General features: G+C 40.4%; 1 protein-coding gene across 2 annotated transcripts; it reads right to left on the bottom strand.

The window, feature by feature from the left end:
• Positions 1–19: 19 nt before the first annotated feature.
• On the bottom strand, positions 20–20,421 carry rnf34b (ring finger protein 34b). Of its 2 annotated transcripts, XM_055040170.1 has the most exons (8): positions 20,303–20,421; positions 11,229–11,447; positions 9,163–9,624; positions 6,257–6,319; positions 5,955–6,156; positions 5,843–5,866; positions 4,741–4,782; positions 20–2,279 (listed from the first exon to the last, which is right to left on the bottom strand). In XM_055040170.1, the coding sequence occupies exons 1-8, from the start codon at positions 20,369–20,371 to the stop codon at positions 2,095–2,097; spliced, it is 1,266 nt and encodes a 421-aa protein (XP_054896145.1). In that variant the 5' UTR covers positions 20,372–20,421; the 3' UTR covers positions 20–2,094. The 2 variants fall into 2 exon arrangements, with proteins under 2 accessions (XP_054896145.1, XP_054896146.1); XM_055040171.1 differs by lacking the exon at positions 4,741–4,782.

The following is a 20,421-nucleotide window of genomic DNA, read 5'->3' as shown; positions in this document are numbered from 1 at the left end:
GAAGAGCAGACTTTAAAGCTTTTGGTTTGTAATACTGCATTTTATTGAATCTAATAAATCATTTTTTATCTCCTGTTAACCAAAATAAAAAGGTTCAACATTCAGAATATAAATATCTGTGAATATGAGTGCTCTCCCAGTCTGATATTATCGTAGCTGCCCGTGAATGACATCTTCGACAAACAGCAGCTTCGACAACAGGACCTACAGAGTTTCAGTGCTCCGTACAGTGGAAATGGTGATCAACAGATTCAGTTGTTTGGACCTGGTGACAGAAACACGCCAAACAAAGAGAGAGACGGCGACGCAGTGAGCGTACATTCTGGAAAATTCTCAACCCTCTCTAGTCAGTGGAGTTTTTCTTTTGTTGTTGTTTTTTTTTTAAAATCATGTTTCTTACAAGAAAACAGCTTATCAATGAACAACAGAAGCTAACTATGAGATCTACTCAGTTTCCTGCAAAGAACTTGAAAACAGATTTAACTGCCTCTTTTGACATGAAAGTGTGTCATTTGCATAACAGGTTAAAGTAAATACAGCTAGCTCTGTGTTGCAGGATGTAGGACCACGAGACAAAAGTTATGTTGATGACCTAACGGCGATAAATGGAGGAAATAGCACCTGATTAGCAAGGATTGAACCATAAAGAAGCACGGTTAACAGAAGAAGATGGTGAAGGTTTTTAAGATGATTTGCAAAAGTTTTCATGCCCTAGAACTTTTTTCACATTTTATTACGTTACAACCACAAACAGATTTTTTTGTGACAGACCAACACAAAGTAGTAGCAACTGAAATGTTTGCCCATTCTTTCTTTCCACGTTAATTTTCAAGTCTTTGTTTTAGACGAACAGAGAGCTTTGATCTGAACGTTCAGGGTTGTTGTTCTGCTTGATCGATTTCTTTGCAGGCTCTAGCAGCTTTTATCCCAGTATTTCCTCTATTTACCTCCATCCATCTTCACGCCAACTTGGCCCAGCTTCCCTTGCACTGCCCGACTTTACGCCTCCTCACAAACATGTTTTATTTTGGTCTCATTTGACCAGGAATATTCTTCCTTAAAGATCAAATTTTTCACTGCAGGCTCTTCAGGAAGTGACAAGATAAGGAAGCGTGGATGATTTCCTTTCCACTTTCCACTGGCGTGCTTACTTTGATGTTGGCCAATTTCACAGAATCCCACTGAACTACGCTGAGCTTTGTGGTTATAGTTTGGGTAAAACAACCTAGAAAAAAGGTTCAAGGATATGAATATTTTTGCAAGGCACTGTAGATGACAGCATAATAAATAATCAGAGGGTAATTCTTTCCTGTATTCCCCAAAGGAACAACCATAAACTATGCAAACTATGCAGGGCTCTCAAATTGTTGCAAGCTTGATAATAAAAATATTTTCTTAACAAATAAGGGGGCTGAGACGTGGTCCAGGTAAAGCTGGGTTTGACTTCAGATTTATTCATTTTTTTTGTCAGAATGAATTAGCAGGAAAACGTGTCCATACCTTGTTTTCTAAAGTTGATCTGAAAAAGAATGAAAGTGTACTATGAACTCAAGCTTGCTGGTTATGAGATGCATACTGTGAGATCTTTACCAAAACATCCTGTGAAGGCATGTTGTTTGGCACCCTAGTGTGTGATGGATGAAATGGCTGACGTGTTTTTCTAATAACACACACGCACAAAGTCTTTTTCTCTGATATTGCACATCCTAATGAACACTGAGGGAGATCACACAGTGCCATGTGGCATGACAGTGTAAACCTTATCAACTCTAAAACCCTGGGATCTCAAATCTATCGCCACAGACCCTCTCGAAGCGTCCACAGAACCACCTCCTCTTGCCTCCCACAAGTAAGGATTTAAAGCAGAGAGTCGTGTCGGTGTCTGCTGTGCAGAGTGGGAGACCTGGCGTGGCCGGAGGACAGGTGGAGCCAGTCAGTAAGGTGGGACGAAGGGGGGGAAATGTAGGCCAGAGGCAACAGTCTAGTCTGGAAAAACAAAACAATTCTTTCACAATTGTTGCAGCATCAGGTTCCTCCTCCGTGCTAACTCCCAGGCCACGCGCGCTCCGACGCAACGGAAATTGCTTTTCAGTTTTAGGACTTGAAGACGTGCACGGCCCGCACCACGTACTGCCTGCAGATGGGGCACTCGCTCATCCTCTTTCCGCATTTGGTGCAGGTCACCATGTGGCCGCATTCAAGCAAGACGCAGTCGATGATGGCGTCCATGCAGATGCGACAAAGGTTTTCGTCTGCCGCCAGCTGAGCTCGGACACCATCTGTGGAGGGAAATGGAAAGCATCACATGCGTGGTTATTGAACTGCACATAGATCAGAGTTCATCTGATTTATTCAAACTATCTGGCCTCTTTTCATCCTCTGTAGCTCTCAAATGTTTTCTCTTGAGGTGTGACGGATTATGTTCCTGCATAAGTTTTTGTTTCGTTTTCTGACCCGCATCAATGACACTTTTATATATCTGTGTGTAGTTACACCAATAGTTTTTCAGTATTTTTCCTGTGTACTCTGCTGGCCAAGCAACATGTGGTTGCCGTGTTTTTGTGCAACGACAATATAGTATGTTTAAGTCTAACTATAATTATTTCCTCTTATCTTTTGAAGAGAAAGCCTGAAACAGACTTTTGTAACAGAACTTCTTTATCTTGTTAATGAATGTAGATTTTTTGTGTTTTGATTTGTAGGTTGTTTTATTTTTTTTGCCTCGATTGTATTTTGTCTTCTGTGAAGACAATTTTGATTCAAATTGCCTTTTTGTGATTTTTTTGTTATTTCAGGTTAATGCATTGTTGATTTCCTGACGGCAGATTAGATTATAAATATAAAAGTGGAATCATCTGTGGTCAGTCATAAGTCTTTAATTTAAACTACAACAAATGATTTTATATTCTGTAGTAATTTAAATGCTTTAAATCTGTGATAAAATGGCAACCCGTCAGATGGATGGATGTATGGATGGCACATTGTTAAGAGTATGAAGCACAAAATTAGCTTTTTTCTGAAGAAAATTAACTTGAGCTTAATATGCGGCAAGCCACGTCATCAACAAGTCATATCACAACAGACAGTGGACATCAGTGACGTATGAAAACATCATCAGCATGAGTAAGCAGCGAATTTAATATGAGGAGTAGAATAATGTGTCAGACAACTCCTGATGAGACAAAACATCTATCAAGCTAACAGATGAGACTGACTGCATCTGTTGGTTACTTATTCACCTGAAAATTTAGTTTTTTAAAAAAAATATTATTTATCTAAAGTCAGTGTTCATTACAAGTTTCATCTTCAGCATGGCTTTGAATTGACAGAAAACCAATGAATCAATACAAGCTCCTGGTGCAACAGATTGCTGCAGGATGGGGATGAATGTGGATCAGTGCGTATTGCAGCCGAAAGGTTGTGGGCTTGATTCCACATTCAGTCACATGCCAATGTGCTCCTGGGCAAGTTGCCTGCTGATCATTGTTTCGGTGCATGAATTTGTTAGGGCAACTGAGTGAAAGTGACTGTACAGTGGTCAGTATGGTGAGAAAAGCTCTACATAAATTGAGTTTTCCCACTTTTCTCTTTCCTTTCCACATTCACAGTGACCTCCACTCTTGAGCTTCACTATCTTGATGACTACGAACACATGGCACCTGCAATTTTATACCGAAAAACTGCCGGATCCATGTAGTCTTTTGTGAATGTGGTGTTGCACACACTAAAATTATGATTGCAATTGCATTTTCATCGACTTTGCAGCTTCAGTGCAGAAAGAATCAATTTGCTTTACAAAAAAGTTAAAAACAGAAAATAAAGAAGAGTGCAAACTTAATCTTTACTTTAGTTTTACGACACAAAACTAAGATAATATTTTAATACGGATCACATAGGTTGACATAATATTTTACTTTTTACATTGAGTTTCTCAGTCCTGGAGGAAAAAAAATCCATATATTTTTCAACTAATGGATTCTGCAACCACATCAACAAATCTATATTTATATTTTAGTTTCTTATTATCTTTTCTGTTTTCCTCTTCCGCCTTTAGCCGGCACCAATCTGCTCTTCCATTTCTACGTGCCACTCAAATCCTGCAAGCTATTTCTGTAATTATTTGCCGAGCAGCTTCCTCCTGATTTGATTAAACTCCGACAGTTTTCATGCTCCAATTGAAGGGAGCGCTTCTCTCTTGTTCAATCCCAGCTAAGGAGAAGCTACAGGCATCAAATCATTTTAAATCGTGTCAGAGCACTGACTTATGGGAGTCAAATGCTGAGCGATCGGCCGGCTGGCCTAAATCCGACTCCCGCTGCCGTGACGGGCAAAAAGTCGATGCAGCTGCAGCCCGCCAGCCTCCCTGCAGCTGAATGCAAAGTGGGCTAATAAGGTCCTGGAGGCCTTCGTGTCGGCCGAGACGCTTGACAATGTAATTACACCTGATGGAGACGTGCTGCTGCAGCAGTAATATGATGGCTCGTCATGAGTTAAAAGCTTTAATAGGGCACATTAATGACAAAACGAGAGGCTGTCCTTCAGAATTACAGGAGATGGCACAGAGTGGGAAAGACACGTGAAATGTGGAAACAGAAGCAGGCATGAGTCGATGTCCACAACAAGATGCCGTACAGGATGGAAAGGATCACATGAGCAAGACAAACAGCGGCAGCATGCCTTTACTGTGTCTGCACAGCATTTCATGAAGGAAATGAGAAAGTTAGCTTGCTTATATCTTACCTCCAACTCCACTGTTGCAAAGAGGTGGAGGATATGCAACCACTTCACAGATAAGAACGGGCAGTAATAGTAAAAATCAATTAGTTTCGGGAATAACAAGTCTGTCATTTAATGGAAATCAAAATCAATGTGCAGTTGTACAGTAACGTTTCTCTGCTTTGTATTTTACAATGCTTTGCAAAAGTATTCACGTTTTTTTTTTTTTTACATCGGTGTATTATGAGTCGTAAACAAAAAGAACTTCATAATTATAAAGTGGAAAAGAAGCAATATATGGTATAATTTTTCCAAAGATAAAAAACTGTGAATGAAATAAAATCAGGTTGAAACTATTTGTATTCATAAAACAGGTCAAGTTATGAAGAAGCTTAAAGAAGGTTTAATTTTAAAACAGCATCATAAGCTCTGACTATGATAACTCTGAAGGACTCTTACTCTTGCACTTCAAATCCAGCCTTTATGGCAGGAATGTTGTTGAAATAAAGCCATGAATAATCATGTGTGCAGTTTGCTGTCGGGAGGACAGCAAACAGGTCAGATAAGATCAAAATGTAACATCTGACCTACTGTTAAAGGCCATGTGTGTCAGCAACAATAACCCTGCACATCGTCCTGAACGCATTATTCCCACTGTGAAGCACGGTGGTGACAGCATCATGCTGTGTTCAGAACTGAATCCAAGTGAGAATCTGTGACAAATTCTTGAAAGCCTAACATTAGCAGCAGCTTTTCATCCAAACTCGAGGCATTTTACAAAGAAGATTGGGAAAATGTTTTAAAGCAGCTGCAGCTGTGATGATGGGAAAAAAAAGAGATTTCAATGTTTGGACTCATGGAGGATGAAAAGAAACATATTTTTTATTTGTAAAATCTTTTACCCACATGTCATTCCATTAGATTTCATGATTATGCTCCAATTTGTGTTGTTTTTTTGATGTAAAATTTTAACAAAATACAGTGAAGAATCTGTGCAAAAGTGGTAAAATATGGAATAGTTGAAGAGATGTGAATATTTTTGCAAGGCGCTTACTTCCCAATTTAGTCAAAACAATCAATTATCCCTCCCAAAAAAGAATAATGCAATAATCCATGAAATATTTACCTGCAGTTATGCTGACGTTTTCCACTAAAGGATAGTATGAGAAAAAAGGAAGAAGTTCAGTTCGGCACTAAGGTAATGATCAATGCAATAAAATCAACTTCAGAGTCCTTACTGGATTTCCTGTTCTGCTCGTTTTCCCTGTAGAGCCGATGAACTCGGTCCAGCAGCTCCCACTTCTCGCAGCAGCCGGAATAATTGACAAAGTTTCTGGCGAGGATTTCTTTTAGCTGGCGGACGGAGAGGTTCTCGATGGCCTCCTCGTTGTCGAGATCAGACAGCGAGGCCCTGATCCTCCTCTGCGTCGCGGGGCTGACCTGCAATTCGCGCGGGGAGCACAGCTGTTAATCACAGATTTATTTCTCGACACAGACGTCTGCGATAAGAATCCGGCGAATCCGAACAGAGCCAGCTCACCTCTAAGATGTTTTCAGGAGGCTCCAGGTTCAAAAGGGAAGCTGTCGGGGCGTCCTCATGCTCCTGTGGGAGTGAAATGTCTGTTAGCTTTCAAACTTGACTGCACAGTCATCAGCATAATCAGCATTTTGATGCTTTAAAACAGCCCTGAGGCTTGAAGAAAAATATCTCCGGAGAAAATATTTCTTCCTCTGTTGTGATTATGTCTCATGTTCACACTGCCTGGATCTCATCTCACGCCAAATGAGAGAAAGCCCTAACGCATTCCTTCAGTACGAAAAGAGTATTTCATTGGCCAGATAGTTCAATGAAACTGTTTGATTTCGGTGAAAGAAGCCGTTTACAGACTACACACAAACAGGATGTGATTTCTTCCCAAGCCCTAACCAATCAGAAAGCAGCTTTCATGTGTAAGAATTCATTACTTTTGCTCTCACACTGAGATTTCCAACACACACACACACACAAAAAGAGTTCTTCAGTCTAAATTATTAATAAACAAACTTGCCTCCAGCTGTTTGCAAGAGTCCTGGTTAATTTATGGAAACCTACTGAGGTTTCCATAAAACACAGAGCGTAATGGTTCCAACGTGGACAGGATTGGTCAAGAACTGAAAGAAAATCTGCACTTTATCTTCACTTTCTATATGGCTTGTCAAACATATGACTGGCTCTTAGTGGTGTTTCGCTTTTCTAACGTGTGATACGGTTTTTATTGTTTATTGTTTGTTTATTAATGAGCAACAAGTTACCCATTAATAAACAAACTTGCAGTTGCTCCTAATCAGTCAACACTATTGCAGACTTCCTCTATTTTTTGATGTTTTTGTCTTACTTATGTGTTTGAGATTACACAAATAAAGGTGAATATCTGACAAAAATAACGAGAGTAAAATCAAAATATGTTTTTAAATGATGATTTAATATGCTAAGCGATAATAGCCATCCAAACACGTCTGGGATTAAGTCAAAAAGAAATCATCCCACTTGTTAAATCATGAATAAAAGTCACTGATGAATCCAATTTGCTGGTAGATTTTGGTCCTGAGAGCCTGAGAATCTGGATGACACAAAACTTTCTGATTTTAAATTCTGACAAGAGACAAGATGTCAGTTTTGAACCAGGCAGTGACTCCTAAAGACAAGTGCAGAGAGACAAAGTCTTTCTTTCAGACAAAAACATCAGCATAGAAAACAGAGCCAGAAGTTTTCTATTCCTATTTTGTCACAGGATGTTGCTCTAGTGAATGCATGCCTGGTGATTCAGCTGTATGCAGTCTGCAAGCTTCATTCTGATTGCAGAGAACAATTATGACATGATTTCTTTGACGCAATAAAATAAGTGCCAAAGCTTGAGGACTATTTCATGCAAATTAAGTGCGACTAATATTTAAGTGTTATAAACACAGCAGTGTTTAATTTGGATAATGGGGGGAAAAATAACCTTGTGATTGCAGCTGCAGAATGAAAATGAATCTTGAATGTTTGTGATGTACAAACGCTAAGCTTAAAAACTGGGTTTAAAATCATTCCTTCCTGACTGGAAAGATTATAATGTTTTGTTCTGACAATAAAATCATAATTAAAATCAAACTCAGACGATAACATGACATTCAATCAAACACAGTTGAACTTTTCTTGTGTTGAGTAACACAAATAATACAGAGATGTCGTCTGGCTACATTCTTCTGCAAAACTTCTATCAGTCTAGACGGATTTGACTATTTGACGACCAGAAGGTTAACTACTAATTTAACCTTCTGTTAACTGAATTTAAAGTACAACAAAAGATCAGATCTGTCCCTGAGCATTATATCGGCCAATCATCCGCTTTTGTCCTCTTTTACCTCCCTGACAAAAGAGAGCCCGTAACATCTAATATGATGGAGTTTATTGTTTCCACCTCAGTGCAATGAGACAAAACTGTCTCGTTCTTTCTGTGCCTCAGCACATTCCAGCAGACCTCCGTCGTCCTCTAATGAAGACGCTTTAATAATGCATCCATCAGCGTAGCGGCGCGCCCGCCCTCGCGCAGACGAGACTCCTCAGAGTCGCCGCCAGCGGCTCCACTCAGTCAAACAGCCAAACCTTCTGGATCACATGGTTTCTGTGACTACGTGTTAGTTTTTGCACAGAAATTTTAAACAACAAAAAAAGGGACGAGTAGGAAGCACTTATAAAAAAAATGCAAAAGTTGCTCTGCCATGCCATATCATCATTTGAAAACCATCTTTTGTATTTGCTCTTTGTCTAATAATAATATCTATTTGATCATCTGAAACATTTAAATATGAAAAGAGCAGAGGAAAGCACATCTCTGTCACAGTGACCACAGATTTAACACAGTTCAATCTACAGGACTGACGTCTATGTCCTGACTGGCATTTTTGTTTCAGTAAACAAAATTAGGTCCAATATGTCTGAGGATTAAATCCTCTTTACAATATGCAGACGTTCCCCGACAGGAGTGACGGGACGCAGTGTTTCTATTCCCTGGCTCCAGCAGCAATGCCACGAGGCGACTTGAACTTCTGTGACTGTTACGTAACAGAATCAGTTCATGTAACAGACCTATAAAAGGCAAACGGTTTAAGCTGCCTCACTGGCCCGACTGAGGGCTCTGCACTCTGACGCAACACGAACACAGCTGTTCCCAGCTGGACCCTGAAAACCCCAGGAAAAGAGGAAAAGAAAAGGATTTTCAGGCTCGATTCGAGTTCAGCTTTGCACAAGAGGGCGACTGTGTGACTTCAAAGAGCCACTGTGAAGAGCTTGTAAATAAGTTTGTTTCTCCCTTGAAATTAATTATCGTGGATAGAATGAGGGCAGATGTGAAGGACGTGCGGCGTATGTTGATGAGGGATGGATGTTTGTGTGCACGGTGGGGTGGAGCGCGCCGCACCAACCTGGCTGGGGGTCCCGGAACTGTCACTCGGGCTGAGCGCGTCCCCCTGAGAGGCAGACAGGACCGACTGTTCGGAGGCGGAGCGCGTCGCGGAGGGCGGCGACACCGCACGCGAGTGGAGGCTGTCCGTGTCTTCTCCCCCATCCTCTTCCTCATCGCCGCACGTGTCGTCGTCCTCATCTTCCTCCTCGTCGTCGTCCTCCTCCATCACGGGTCTCGGGGTCTCCCGCGTCCCCTGGTGGCAGAGCACCAGGTCAACCAGGTCCTCCTTCTCCCTGCAGGTGTCGGTGGGGATGTTGCGCAGCAGCAGGTACTGCCGCAGGTCTTTGACCCGCAGCTGCATGAGGCGCGGCCGCTGGAAGGCCGTGCCGCGCAGCAGGTGGCAGGTCGTGCAGCAGCGCAGGTTTTCCTGCAGCACCGAGCAAAGGGCACAGAAACTCTTCTTGCAGTCGCAGCAGATGTGCTGCAGGGAGACACGAAAAAGACGCACATCACATCAGCTATTCTCTTTGTTGTGCACAAAGCAGTTTTTTTTTTTTTTTTTTACAAACAAAACTATTTGTTTTATTCAAGTCTGACAGACAAATGGAGCAGCTGAACTGTTTGTATCTACGTGAGCCGATGCTTTGATAAATAAAACATGAGCTCAAGTATTCATACACCTAGAACATTTTCATTTTATAACTTCTAAACAGCATAATTACTGAATGGAAAGAAAATGATTGATGGTTTCTGGATTTTATTGGAAGAAGTGGAGCATCCTGTCCCCGAGTCAATAATGTGTAAAATCATTTTTTGCTTAAAGTCTTTTAGTGCATGTCTCTACCAGCTTTGCATATCCAGACAATAGTGGGTTGTGATAATCAATCAATCGTGTCATAATTTAAAATGAACTTGATCATTTCCATTTTGCTTGAGTGTTTGTTTGTCTCGTGTTTCTCTCTTTTTCTACCAAACAGTGGTCGACAGACATACTGCAGGTGTTTTGGTCTCTATCTTGAAGGACAGTTTTGTTTACAGAGATTTCAGTCTCTGCTTGACTTATTCGTTGTTTCCCGTGAACCAGCAGCAAAAAGTGAGACAAACCGTTTGCAGCTTCTGGCGACGTTTTGACATTTATCACTGAGACAGAGCGACGGAGCAGATTGATGCTTCAAATGAACAGGAAAGCAGGTCAGTAAACATTTTCTTATCGCTGGAGCACAACTGAGCCCCGGATCCACCAGGAGCGTCACAAGACGGCTCTCTTCAATCGGCTGCAGCTTATCCACCCCCCACTGGGACTTTCTCCACGCCACCAAAATACCACGCTGACACTCAAACGCCGAGTCGACCCGCCGTCGGAGGGAAGGCAACCGGCTGCGTGTGGAGGATGAAAGTGCGATCTGAAGCAGTGAGCAGAGGGGAAGCTGGGAGTTTTTTAAAATTTTTTTTATCAATGTCTCCGACTGCCAGACAAATCTATTCAGTTGGACAGGAAGACTGGAAATGTCAACATTACCGCAACTCTGCAGAGTATCACGCATGTCAAACCCAACATTTATATTTAAAGATCAGATTAAGGGATAAGTGTCAGACTGTCATTCGAGTTCGACTCCCAAGTTTGTGCGTTTTGTGATACCCAGGTGGAGCAATCGCACTAAAGACACCGTTTCAGAAAAAGTAGGGAAATCCTAGAAAAGCATCCATAAAAAGCACGAATGGAAAAGCTTCAACTCTTATTGTCTTAGTTTGCACTATTTTGTTTTTAAATAAAAATAATCCTGAGATTTGATGAGGCATAAAACTGAAAGGTTCTATTAAAATATGTTATGAGTTTTCACGACTGAACAAAAACAGTCAGTAATTATGAACGTGCTCCTTGAATGCATCATTAAACTCAATTTAAAAAGCAGCATGCAGTCACAACATATAAAGAAGATTAATCTTAAGAGTTTCTTTAGAGCAAAAGGGAAAAGGTGAAGGTGAACCAGACATGCAGCTTCACAGATTTGAGGAGAAAATGTTCTTTCTTTTCTGCCTGAATATGACACAAACCCACCCAGCTCCAACCTCCGCCTTGTTTACCTTGCGTCTGAAGACGGAGAAGGCCAGGCCGCAGGCCTTGCACAGCTGCCCGGCGCTCCCTGAGCTGGTGGGGGGGTAGGTAGAGTACCCTGCGCTGGGGGCAAAGCGGAAGGGCCCCGCCCCTGCTCCGAATCCCGGCTGCGGTGTCCGCACTGCTCCCGTGCCCATCACCTCGTTCAGCAGCCCGCAGCATGACGCCCACATGGACGACGCCCCCGCCTGGCGAGGGTAAAACACACATATGGCTCACCAACGAGGAACAGGCATCCTCACGTTCTGCTCACGTTGCAGTCGGTGGCCTGCGCAGTCTTGACTCAATCTGATCACGAGTTTTAAACTGTGGGAGACAAACTGAAACTCCCGCTTCGATTTTGTAGTTTTTTGTTGATGCAATTCAGTGTCACACATTTCTGTACTCCTCTTCGGGACGTTTGCATGACGTAAGAGCTGGAATTAAAAAGTGAAGTCATGTGTTTTCACTGGAGAGCAAAAGTTTCTCTGACTTTATCAGCCACATAGTATTTACACGCGATCCCTGCAAAGCTGGAGTCATTCGGACAAATCAAACATGCCAACTTTCACTATGCAAGAGTATAGAAGAAATATATACAGGTAATATTGTTTGTGCTGATATTCACAAATGGTTATATTACATTCACCATGTTGGCTCAGAGACTTTAACGGGTGTTTGAAAATGTGTGAAATGCTCTTGGTTATTATGGCTCAGCTCTGTTTTCTACTAAAAGCCTGCAGGAATTAACAGCTTATTTGCACCTCCCTCAATTTCTATCCATCAAACCCAGAATGCATTTCACTCTTTAGCGACAGTATATCGTGGAATGAAAGCTTTACTCATTATGACTTGCATTGTGAATAATTGCTGAAAGGTCACTGATGTTTCCCGCCCCTGGAACATAGTTACAACCTTCAAGTCTTTGGGATTTTCCAAGAATTCCCATTTTAGAAGACGTTTGTCTTTGATTTTCCAATGTTGGAACAAAATCTGACTTCCTGGTACAAATACAACAGAGGAAGAAATGATTCCAGGTGAATTACACCATCATAACAGTTTTCTAGCAGCTGGTGGAAAAATAGACACACTTCTGCCAAAGCAACGCTGGGAATATTCGCACAGCCTCAAAAGTAAATCCACAGGATAAAGACTCAAGTTGAGCAGAAATGTTGCCTCATAAAATTTATTTGGAAATCAAAACTAAACTCAAAGAAATAAACTGTGCCAAGTTCAGTTCAGATGTTGATACAGTTTCATTCAATTACGTGACAATAAATTTATCTGTTTCGCTTTGATTAATTGTATTAAATTCAGTTTGGCACTAATTGTAATAAATTCAATTTAGTTCAAATTAATCTAATAAAAACAATTCAGTTTGTTTTAGTTGAGTTGATTTAAACTCAGTTTGCTTAATTCAAAGTGTTTAGTCCACTTTAATGTAGTAAATCTGGTTCAGTTCACTTTATTTCGTTTCAGTTCAGATTAGTTTCACTCAATTTAATTAAATCTTACAACACAAAATTTATAAATAACTCTTTTATTCAACTAACTCTAGTCAGAATTACATTAAAGTAAATTTTTATGCAATTCAAAACCATTAGATACAGCAAATTATAAATGCTTATGAGTGAAAATGTTTCTATCAAAGAAAATTAATCAGTAACTTGACCAGTTAATGTCATAGAAGATCTTTGGAAAGCATTATGTGACTTTCTAGCGTGTGTTTTACGTCACTTTGAAGCATTATTAAGCTCGGTAGAAGGAAATGCAATGCCTTGTGGTTTGGCAGATTGGAACACACAGGAGATCAAAAACTCCCGGCGTTTCGGTTTGCTTTAGCAGCGCCGAGTCACGGAGCGAAGGCGGCGCGTTAAGAGCCGCGGCTCCTCGAAGCATACAGATGAGATGCAAGAGGAGGAAGAATACTTCTTCTGTTGCTCCCCGGCTTCCTGAATCGATAGCTGACACGAGCTTAATGTAAGGCGGCTCTGTGTGGGAAACAATGCAGTCCACTGGGTCCAGCCACGTCCCGTCTTAAGACAGCGCTCTGCTCGGAGTTGTCACAAACACCCTGTGATCTGACCTCACCCGTCTGCTCAGGGATTCCTCATGTAATCTCTAGGAACAAGGCTCTATTTGTGGAGTCAGGTGGGGAAGGAGGCAGAGCAGCCAGACAGTCAACGTGTCTCCCTGCAGTCGTGTCTCTTTAAAGTTCAAATCAATAATATTTAACAGCTTCTTGTAAAGTCTGTCCATTTCTGCTCGCCTGTCCTTCTGCTTATTTATTATTAAAGTAATTGAAGAAATCTTAAGTCATTTCAGTTTGTCCTGCTAGAGTATAACTAATTATTGATTTATGTTCTAGCAAACTTAAGTTTACACCAGTGTTTCTGAGTTCCCGTCCTCAGGCCCCCTGCCCTGCATGTTTTAGGTGTTTCCCTTCTGCCACTCACCTGGACTGAATCTGTGGGCGATAAACAAGCTTCTGCTGAACTTGATGGCTGCCGAAGAGATCATGTAATCAATTGGATCAGCGGTTCTGGTATAGAGGCACGTCTAAAACATGCAGGGCAGGGAGGGCCTGAGGACTGGAACTGAGAAGCACTGGCTTACACCAACTAGAACTGCAGAATTTAAAAAAACAGTCGGAAATATTAGTGAAAATGAGCCACAGTCCCAATCGTATTTGTTCATACACCCAGTCTTATTTCCCTGCTGTTGCATAACACTTTGCTTTGCTCAGCTGATGGTATGAACTCGACTGGAGGTTTTACTGGTTAACAGTCTCCCTCATCCTGAAGGGAAAAGGCAACGTTTACTGCAATCTCCAGGACAGGAGGAGAAGCCACTGCAGTCCGGCTATAAAAAAAAAGAGACTTATTGGGCTGTTTGCCAGCAGCTCGACTTCCCCCACTGTCACTTCCATTAGCAGGCAGGGAGTCCCGGACAAACAAGCAACAAGGGCTTCTTTACTGGGGAGCTATAAGCTCTTCCAGAAGCATGGACAGCGTTTTTGTTCTCTCATCATTTTTAGTCAAATATTTGTCAAGCAACGGAGGTATTTTTCTGAAATTAAACACCAGCACATAAAAAGCAACAAATGCCAACAGTCTCCATTTCTTCGGTGGAAAACTTGACTTCATAAAATCAGATAAACACAATTCAGTTCAATCAGCAATTCAACTTAGCTCAGTTCAGCATAGCTTAGTTTAATGTTGTTCAGCCTGGTCAGTTCGGTTGAGGATGCATAATATATTGGCATTATATCAGTGTCGGCTGATATAAGTCATTTTTTTAACATGCAGTATCAGTGATATAAATGAAACTCTCTGCCATCGTATTTCTGGAGAAGGAGAGGAAGATGCTGGTCATGTGACAGCGATAGTGACGCCGTGGGAAGCTGCACGTCAGCAGTGGAGAAGTGTGTGGTCGTTTTCTTAAATGTGTCAAAATGGTAGTGAAATGTGTGTAATGTACAGCTAAAGACAAAAATTAACAGAGCCCATCAGTTTCTCTGATTTGGCTCTTCATAGGTATATTTTTGAGTAAAGTAAACTTGTCTCTGAAATTCCAAGCAAAAATTTTGTATTTATTTGCAGAAAATCAGAAACGGTCAAATTAACAAAAAAAGTTGCAATGCTTTCAGACCTCAGATAAAGCAACAAAGACAAGTTCATATTCATTTAGAAACAACAATACTAATATTTTAACTCAGGAAGAGTTCAGAAATAAATATTTGGTGGAATAACTAGGAGGTTCAGCGCAGTGGCCTCTTCACTTTGTCCAGAGACAATAACCAGACCAAAACTTCACCTAGCTAAAACATACAAACTACAATTACAGCACATAAAATCATATAAATCAGGGCAAAAATAAACCTACAAATCAAAACGTCAACAAAAAAATACATCCAATAAAGGGTTCAGTTAATTACAATTCAGTTCAATTAAATTCTTCTAAATTAAATTCATGTCAGCTTAGTTTACATTTTCTTTAGATTAATTTAAGATTCGGTAAATTCTTTTCAGCTGATCTGATATTTCAGATCAGTACAGCTCAGTTCAATTTAAAAAGTCACTTTTCATAGCAACGAGAACCAACAATTGGTCAATAAAAGCAGAAGACTCATATTTATTCAAGTTACGGTTCAAAACTATTGGATTTAATTAATAATAAATGCATGAGGTAAATGCCATCAAACTTCTTGCATCAGAAACGAACAGAGGCCCGGTCTTACATAGAAATCCTACAGGGAAAAGACTCGTGCAAGTAGAAAAGATGTCTGACCTCATAAAATGAGCTTTTTCTGGTGAACAAAATGTAAAAAGAAATGCTCTGGCATCTGGGAAGCTAAATCAGAAATAACTGGGTCAAACAGGCAGAGCAAAGGATTTAATTAGGACTAAAAATGAGTCAGAAAACACAAAACAAAAAAAAACTTTTTTAGACTTAATTAATCGTTGCACAAGTATGAATTTTTGGCACTAACAAGTCCTCCATTCAGCAACTAAAAACTCCCTTCAAACACATCCGTATGAAACATTTCCACATGCTGAATTAGTGATGTATGACAACTTGGCTTTTGAGGTCAGTCGGCTGCAGGCTGGATTAAAACGTCTGCGTCATCAGAGTTTCTCCCTCTGTGACATTTCTCTTTGGATTTTAGACATATTTCATGGAAATGATGGTAAGAAGAAAACACTGCGATTTAAGTCCTTGATAATGGTAAAGATTTTAAAAAAGAAAAATCAAGTAATGTGTGATTTTTACAACAAAATGCTTCAAACGAGATGTTGCTTGTGTATCTATAGAGCTTAAAAACTGGAGTTTTCTGTTTAGCTGCTTTTAGCGAATAGAAAAGATCTTTTCAGTCACTTGATTGGTGAATTGCTGGTAAAATTATAGTTAAATACATAAATATAAGGAAGTTGTTCCTTTATGTAGATATATGGTTAAAACAGACAATTAATTACAAATGACACACAAATATTTTCTAAATAAATCAAGAGTTTTAGATTTGACACATTTGGTCATTTGTACTTTTGAGTAAAACAAAACAACAAAAACAAGATAAATGCTGAATAAATAGTTTGATGATGTCAGGAGAAGGAGTAGAAGCATTTGGAGCATATTTGCACTGTTCCTTAAATTGCTTGGCTATAAAAATGACTCTCAGATGAAAAGACAAATTAACATTGCAACACCTCTATTCACAGAAGCAGCTTGATTAAATAAATGTATTTTTTCCATAAACAAATTTCATCTTAATCACTTATCCAGTAGTTTTACATAGACAAAGTGTCTGGCTATAGAGGACAAACATTCCAGTCTTTTAGGATCAGACAAATTCTTTTCTAATTCTGCAGTAAAAAAAAAAAGTTCTCCTTACTATAAAAACAAATTTATATATTTCTAGAGAAAAATAGCAGCAGATGGAGGAATTGTGAGGAATGTTGACGTTGCTGTTTCTGGAGAGCAAAGTTTTAACCTGCAGAAGAGGCAGCGCGCTCTTCTTCATCTCACGTTACCGTCTTGTCACTCAGGCCCGGTCTGTGCATCCGTCCAGCCATCAGTTCCCACATCTAAGTACCAAACAGATGGTGCTATCAGGGTAAACTCTGCACCTTCCATCCTCCACTGTCTCGTTTTCATTTCCTCTTCCTCTTTCTCGCCCTTTTGCATCAGCTCCAAATGCCATTCACTCCCTGAGAAGGCAGACTCAGTCAGGGATATTGCTGTTGCTGAAAATGAACCCGATGCGGTTCAGCAGGAGGATATTGTGTTTGTTTTTTTTTTTACAGACTTTGAAATGTTTTGTTGAGCATGTTCAGAGAAAGCCAACATGATAACTGAATTTGGTCCAGCGTCTCCGTAGGGAGTCGGGAAAAATCTGGAATTTGATTTTAGTACTTTCCTGGCCTGAAGAGTTTGGAAATATATTTGTATGTGCAGACTTGTTCATCATAATATTGCCTAATTATTGTGTTACTTCTCTCCTTCAGTCCTTCTGTCTATTGTCCTTCCTTCATGTGCCTCCTATTTTATTCTTCTGCCCTTCCTTCCTTTTTATATCCTCCCTCCATTGTAAACTTTCTTTGAGTCCTTATGTCCTTCCATCCTTGTGTTTCGCCTTCATTCCTTCTTTGTGTTCTTCGCTGTTCTTTCATTTTCTCTTTCCTGCTATCCTTCTTTTTATGCCTTCTAACCAAGTATGTAAAAGTATGTAAGTTTTCCATGAGAAATGAGTTCGGCCCTTGCATCTGGCTTCAGGAAATCATTTGGAGATGTAAAAAAATGAAGCTATCGCCAGAGTTGTGTGCCTCCTGGTTGTCCTTAATAGCTTTGGACTTTTTCTTCTTCCACTTTAGATGAAAAGCCCGAGGTGAGTTTTGCCTGATTTGCAACAAAATGCGATCTCCAAAACAAAACCGCAGCACGTTTTCTTTTACTTATGTAATTATTGGCAGCTTTAAAAACGTAAAGAAAATCAACGGTGCATGTAGAAGCAGCGTGGATCCAGGCGAGTTTTTATGTCGTGACTACAGCAGCCTCCGTGCAGCTGTATGTGTCACAGCTTGAGAGCATTGCTTGCACACAGCAGCGCCGTCCCCCGTCCACAGGGGCAGAAAAGCTGCTTTTTAATTTAAACCCGATTAGTCAATAAAACAACGCGTCCATTTAGCTTCCCTGGGACAGCGTGAGCCAGCATGTGCCTCTGGGAAAATTTACTTCACAGAGTTAAGCCGCCTGTTTCTCTTATCAGCCTCAATTTTGTGATTAAAAACTGTGGAAAATGTGACAATCTCAACCCAGATAAAAAAAAATAAAAATATAAAAAGCCCTATTTTCAGTGACAATCAAAGACGTGTCGACGCTTTTCTTGCCTTGTGTAGAAGTGAAACTGCAATCAGAACCAAGCCACGTCCTCTGTGACCGTTTCCAGAATAAATAAGTACTACAGATACTCCGAGGCTCCACTGGATGGCTGTTTTAATTTCCCAGCATCGGCTGAACTCAGCAAGCTCTTACATTCAAAAGTGTATTTCAGGTCAAAGTGGACGTTTTAAATATTTGTTTTAGCAATAATTTATTCCACTCAGTTGCTTTCCTCTTTTTGTGCAATGAGAAATATTCAAGATAACTCGCATCACAATTGATATAGTTAAAAACATGTCATAGTAAGAATACACAAAGCTTCTGGAAAATTTCAATACAACACAAGAAGCAACACAAATTGTGAACTTTTAAGCATGATTATAAAAATATATTGATCCTTGTTAACTATAATGTCGCTGGATGTAGGATATAAAAAAAAAACGCAAAACAAACAAAAATGTTGTTGTGCTTTTGGAAAATAATTCTTTTTTTTTAAATGATTAGTTCCATTTAATTGATTTAGTATTGATTTAGTAATTGATTATTCCGTCCCTTGGGTGTGAATATGTGACTCAGGCGATGATTTCCACATACGTTTTTGATGCCAAATATTAGTTTTTAGAAAGTAAATCTACAGGTTTCATTGGCTCTTCAGTTCTTAATGCACTTTTCATTTTATTGATATCACACAGACAACTGTGTTCCATATTGTGGCTCTTTGTAAATGTTCACCTGTGAGTGTATTAGTTTCTCAAATTAATTATAGATTTTATTCCACATCAACTGCCATTAAAACGGCTATTAGCATCATTAGCTGTGATCACACTTTTAAAATCTATGCATCTCAAATGTCACCTTCAGACTCATTATCTTCATATTTTTATCCATCGCTTCTTGTTTTTGTTGTGTGTGAAACAGACTGTTTTACCCTGGTTGTGTATGAAAAGTAAAATAAAGATGAACTCGTTTTGAAATGGGGAAAACAAGAGTGATTCTGTAAACTTTACCCTCGCTGCACTCGTAATGATAACAATAATAAAGAAGTTAAAATCTGTAACTGTGACGGAGAAGCCAAACATTTACTAGTTGGGAACCACAGTTTGTGTTTCCCAGAATACTACTCTAGAAAACGACTATGTTGTTGTTTATGTTGTTTTCCCCATGGTGCCAGTAAAAGTGTTTTCATCTGTACTTTTCTTTCTGACCCATTTAAAGACCGTTTGTTATGTTTGGATTTAACTGGTGCAGAAATCCATGTTATTTCTGATGCAGAGCAGGATTAGCAGCGAACTGTTTCCGACTTGAAGCGGCAACATGTTGTCCAGCTAATGGCTCTGGATGCACAGTGCTGACAGTTTCATTGTTTTACTGCACTGTTTGCTTCCAATGTGATTGAAGGCTGCATCTTCCTCGGCAGGTGGATCCCAGCAGCTGCAGCAGCGGTTTGCACACTCAGTAGCAGGTGATAAGCAGTTTTTCACACCGTGTTCTCACACTGATGCCTGATTGTGCGTGACAGTTCACCTTTCTCCAGAAAAGCCACTACCACTACCTCCAGCAGCAGCAGGGCTCCTATGACATCATCGCCATCCTCTTCTTCATCAGTTATCAGCCCGGATCGAGCTACAGCTTCATCACCTTTTAAATCCAGTGCTGCTGCAGCAGGGGGCATGAGCAGCTCCTGACCTGATGAGGAGATCCTCTCCTGTCCAGCCCGAGACAAGCAGCCGCTGCGCCGCCTGACAGCAGCCTGTCTATCCCGTTAGAGCGGATTATAGCCTGACGGTGAATGGACGTCCAATGCACAGCTTTAGGCCACTAAACTATCACGCCGGGGTCAAAGCTGGCTCATTAGAAGGCTACACAGTGTACCCAGTGTTTATCAGCATGGCTGGAAACGCACAGGAAGCGTTTATAAAAGCACAATGGGGAGACAAATACAATCTGACAGCAAGTATTTGGATGCTGAACTGAAGTCTGACTGCAAATCCAGAATTTTAAGCCCACTTATTTGATGTTTTTAGACATTATTAATTAGAATTGATTTACATAAAAGGTGCAGGGGGTTTCCCCCTGCTTATCCCTGCAGAATCGTGCACAGTTTACAAAAAAGAAACATATCATCTTTAACGCAAAAAGAAATAAAGAGAAGCGCCACAAATATGTTTAAAATAGATGCACGTACCTTCATGTCTCTCCCCCCGTTAGAGGAATTTGCCGAGTAATGTAACAGCGACGACCATTGCCAGCGCATAGGGAATCAAACCATTACGTCTTCCCTCTCTCCAGCTGCCAGTGTGAGTG

The sequence above is a fragment of the Poeciliopsis prolifica genome, unplaced genomic scaffold (assembly GCF_027474105.1).
Source record: "Poeciliopsis prolifica strain line A6 unplaced genomic scaffold, Auburn_PproV2 SCAFFOLD015, whole genome shotgun sequence".
In the NCBI taxonomy this organism is placed as follows: Eukaryota; Metazoa; Chordata; class Actinopteri; order Cyprinodontiformes; family Poeciliidae; genus Poeciliopsis; species Poeciliopsis prolifica.
The sequence above is the reverse complement of the archived record's forward strand: the minus strand, read 5'-3'. Positions and strand labels throughout refer to the sequence as shown.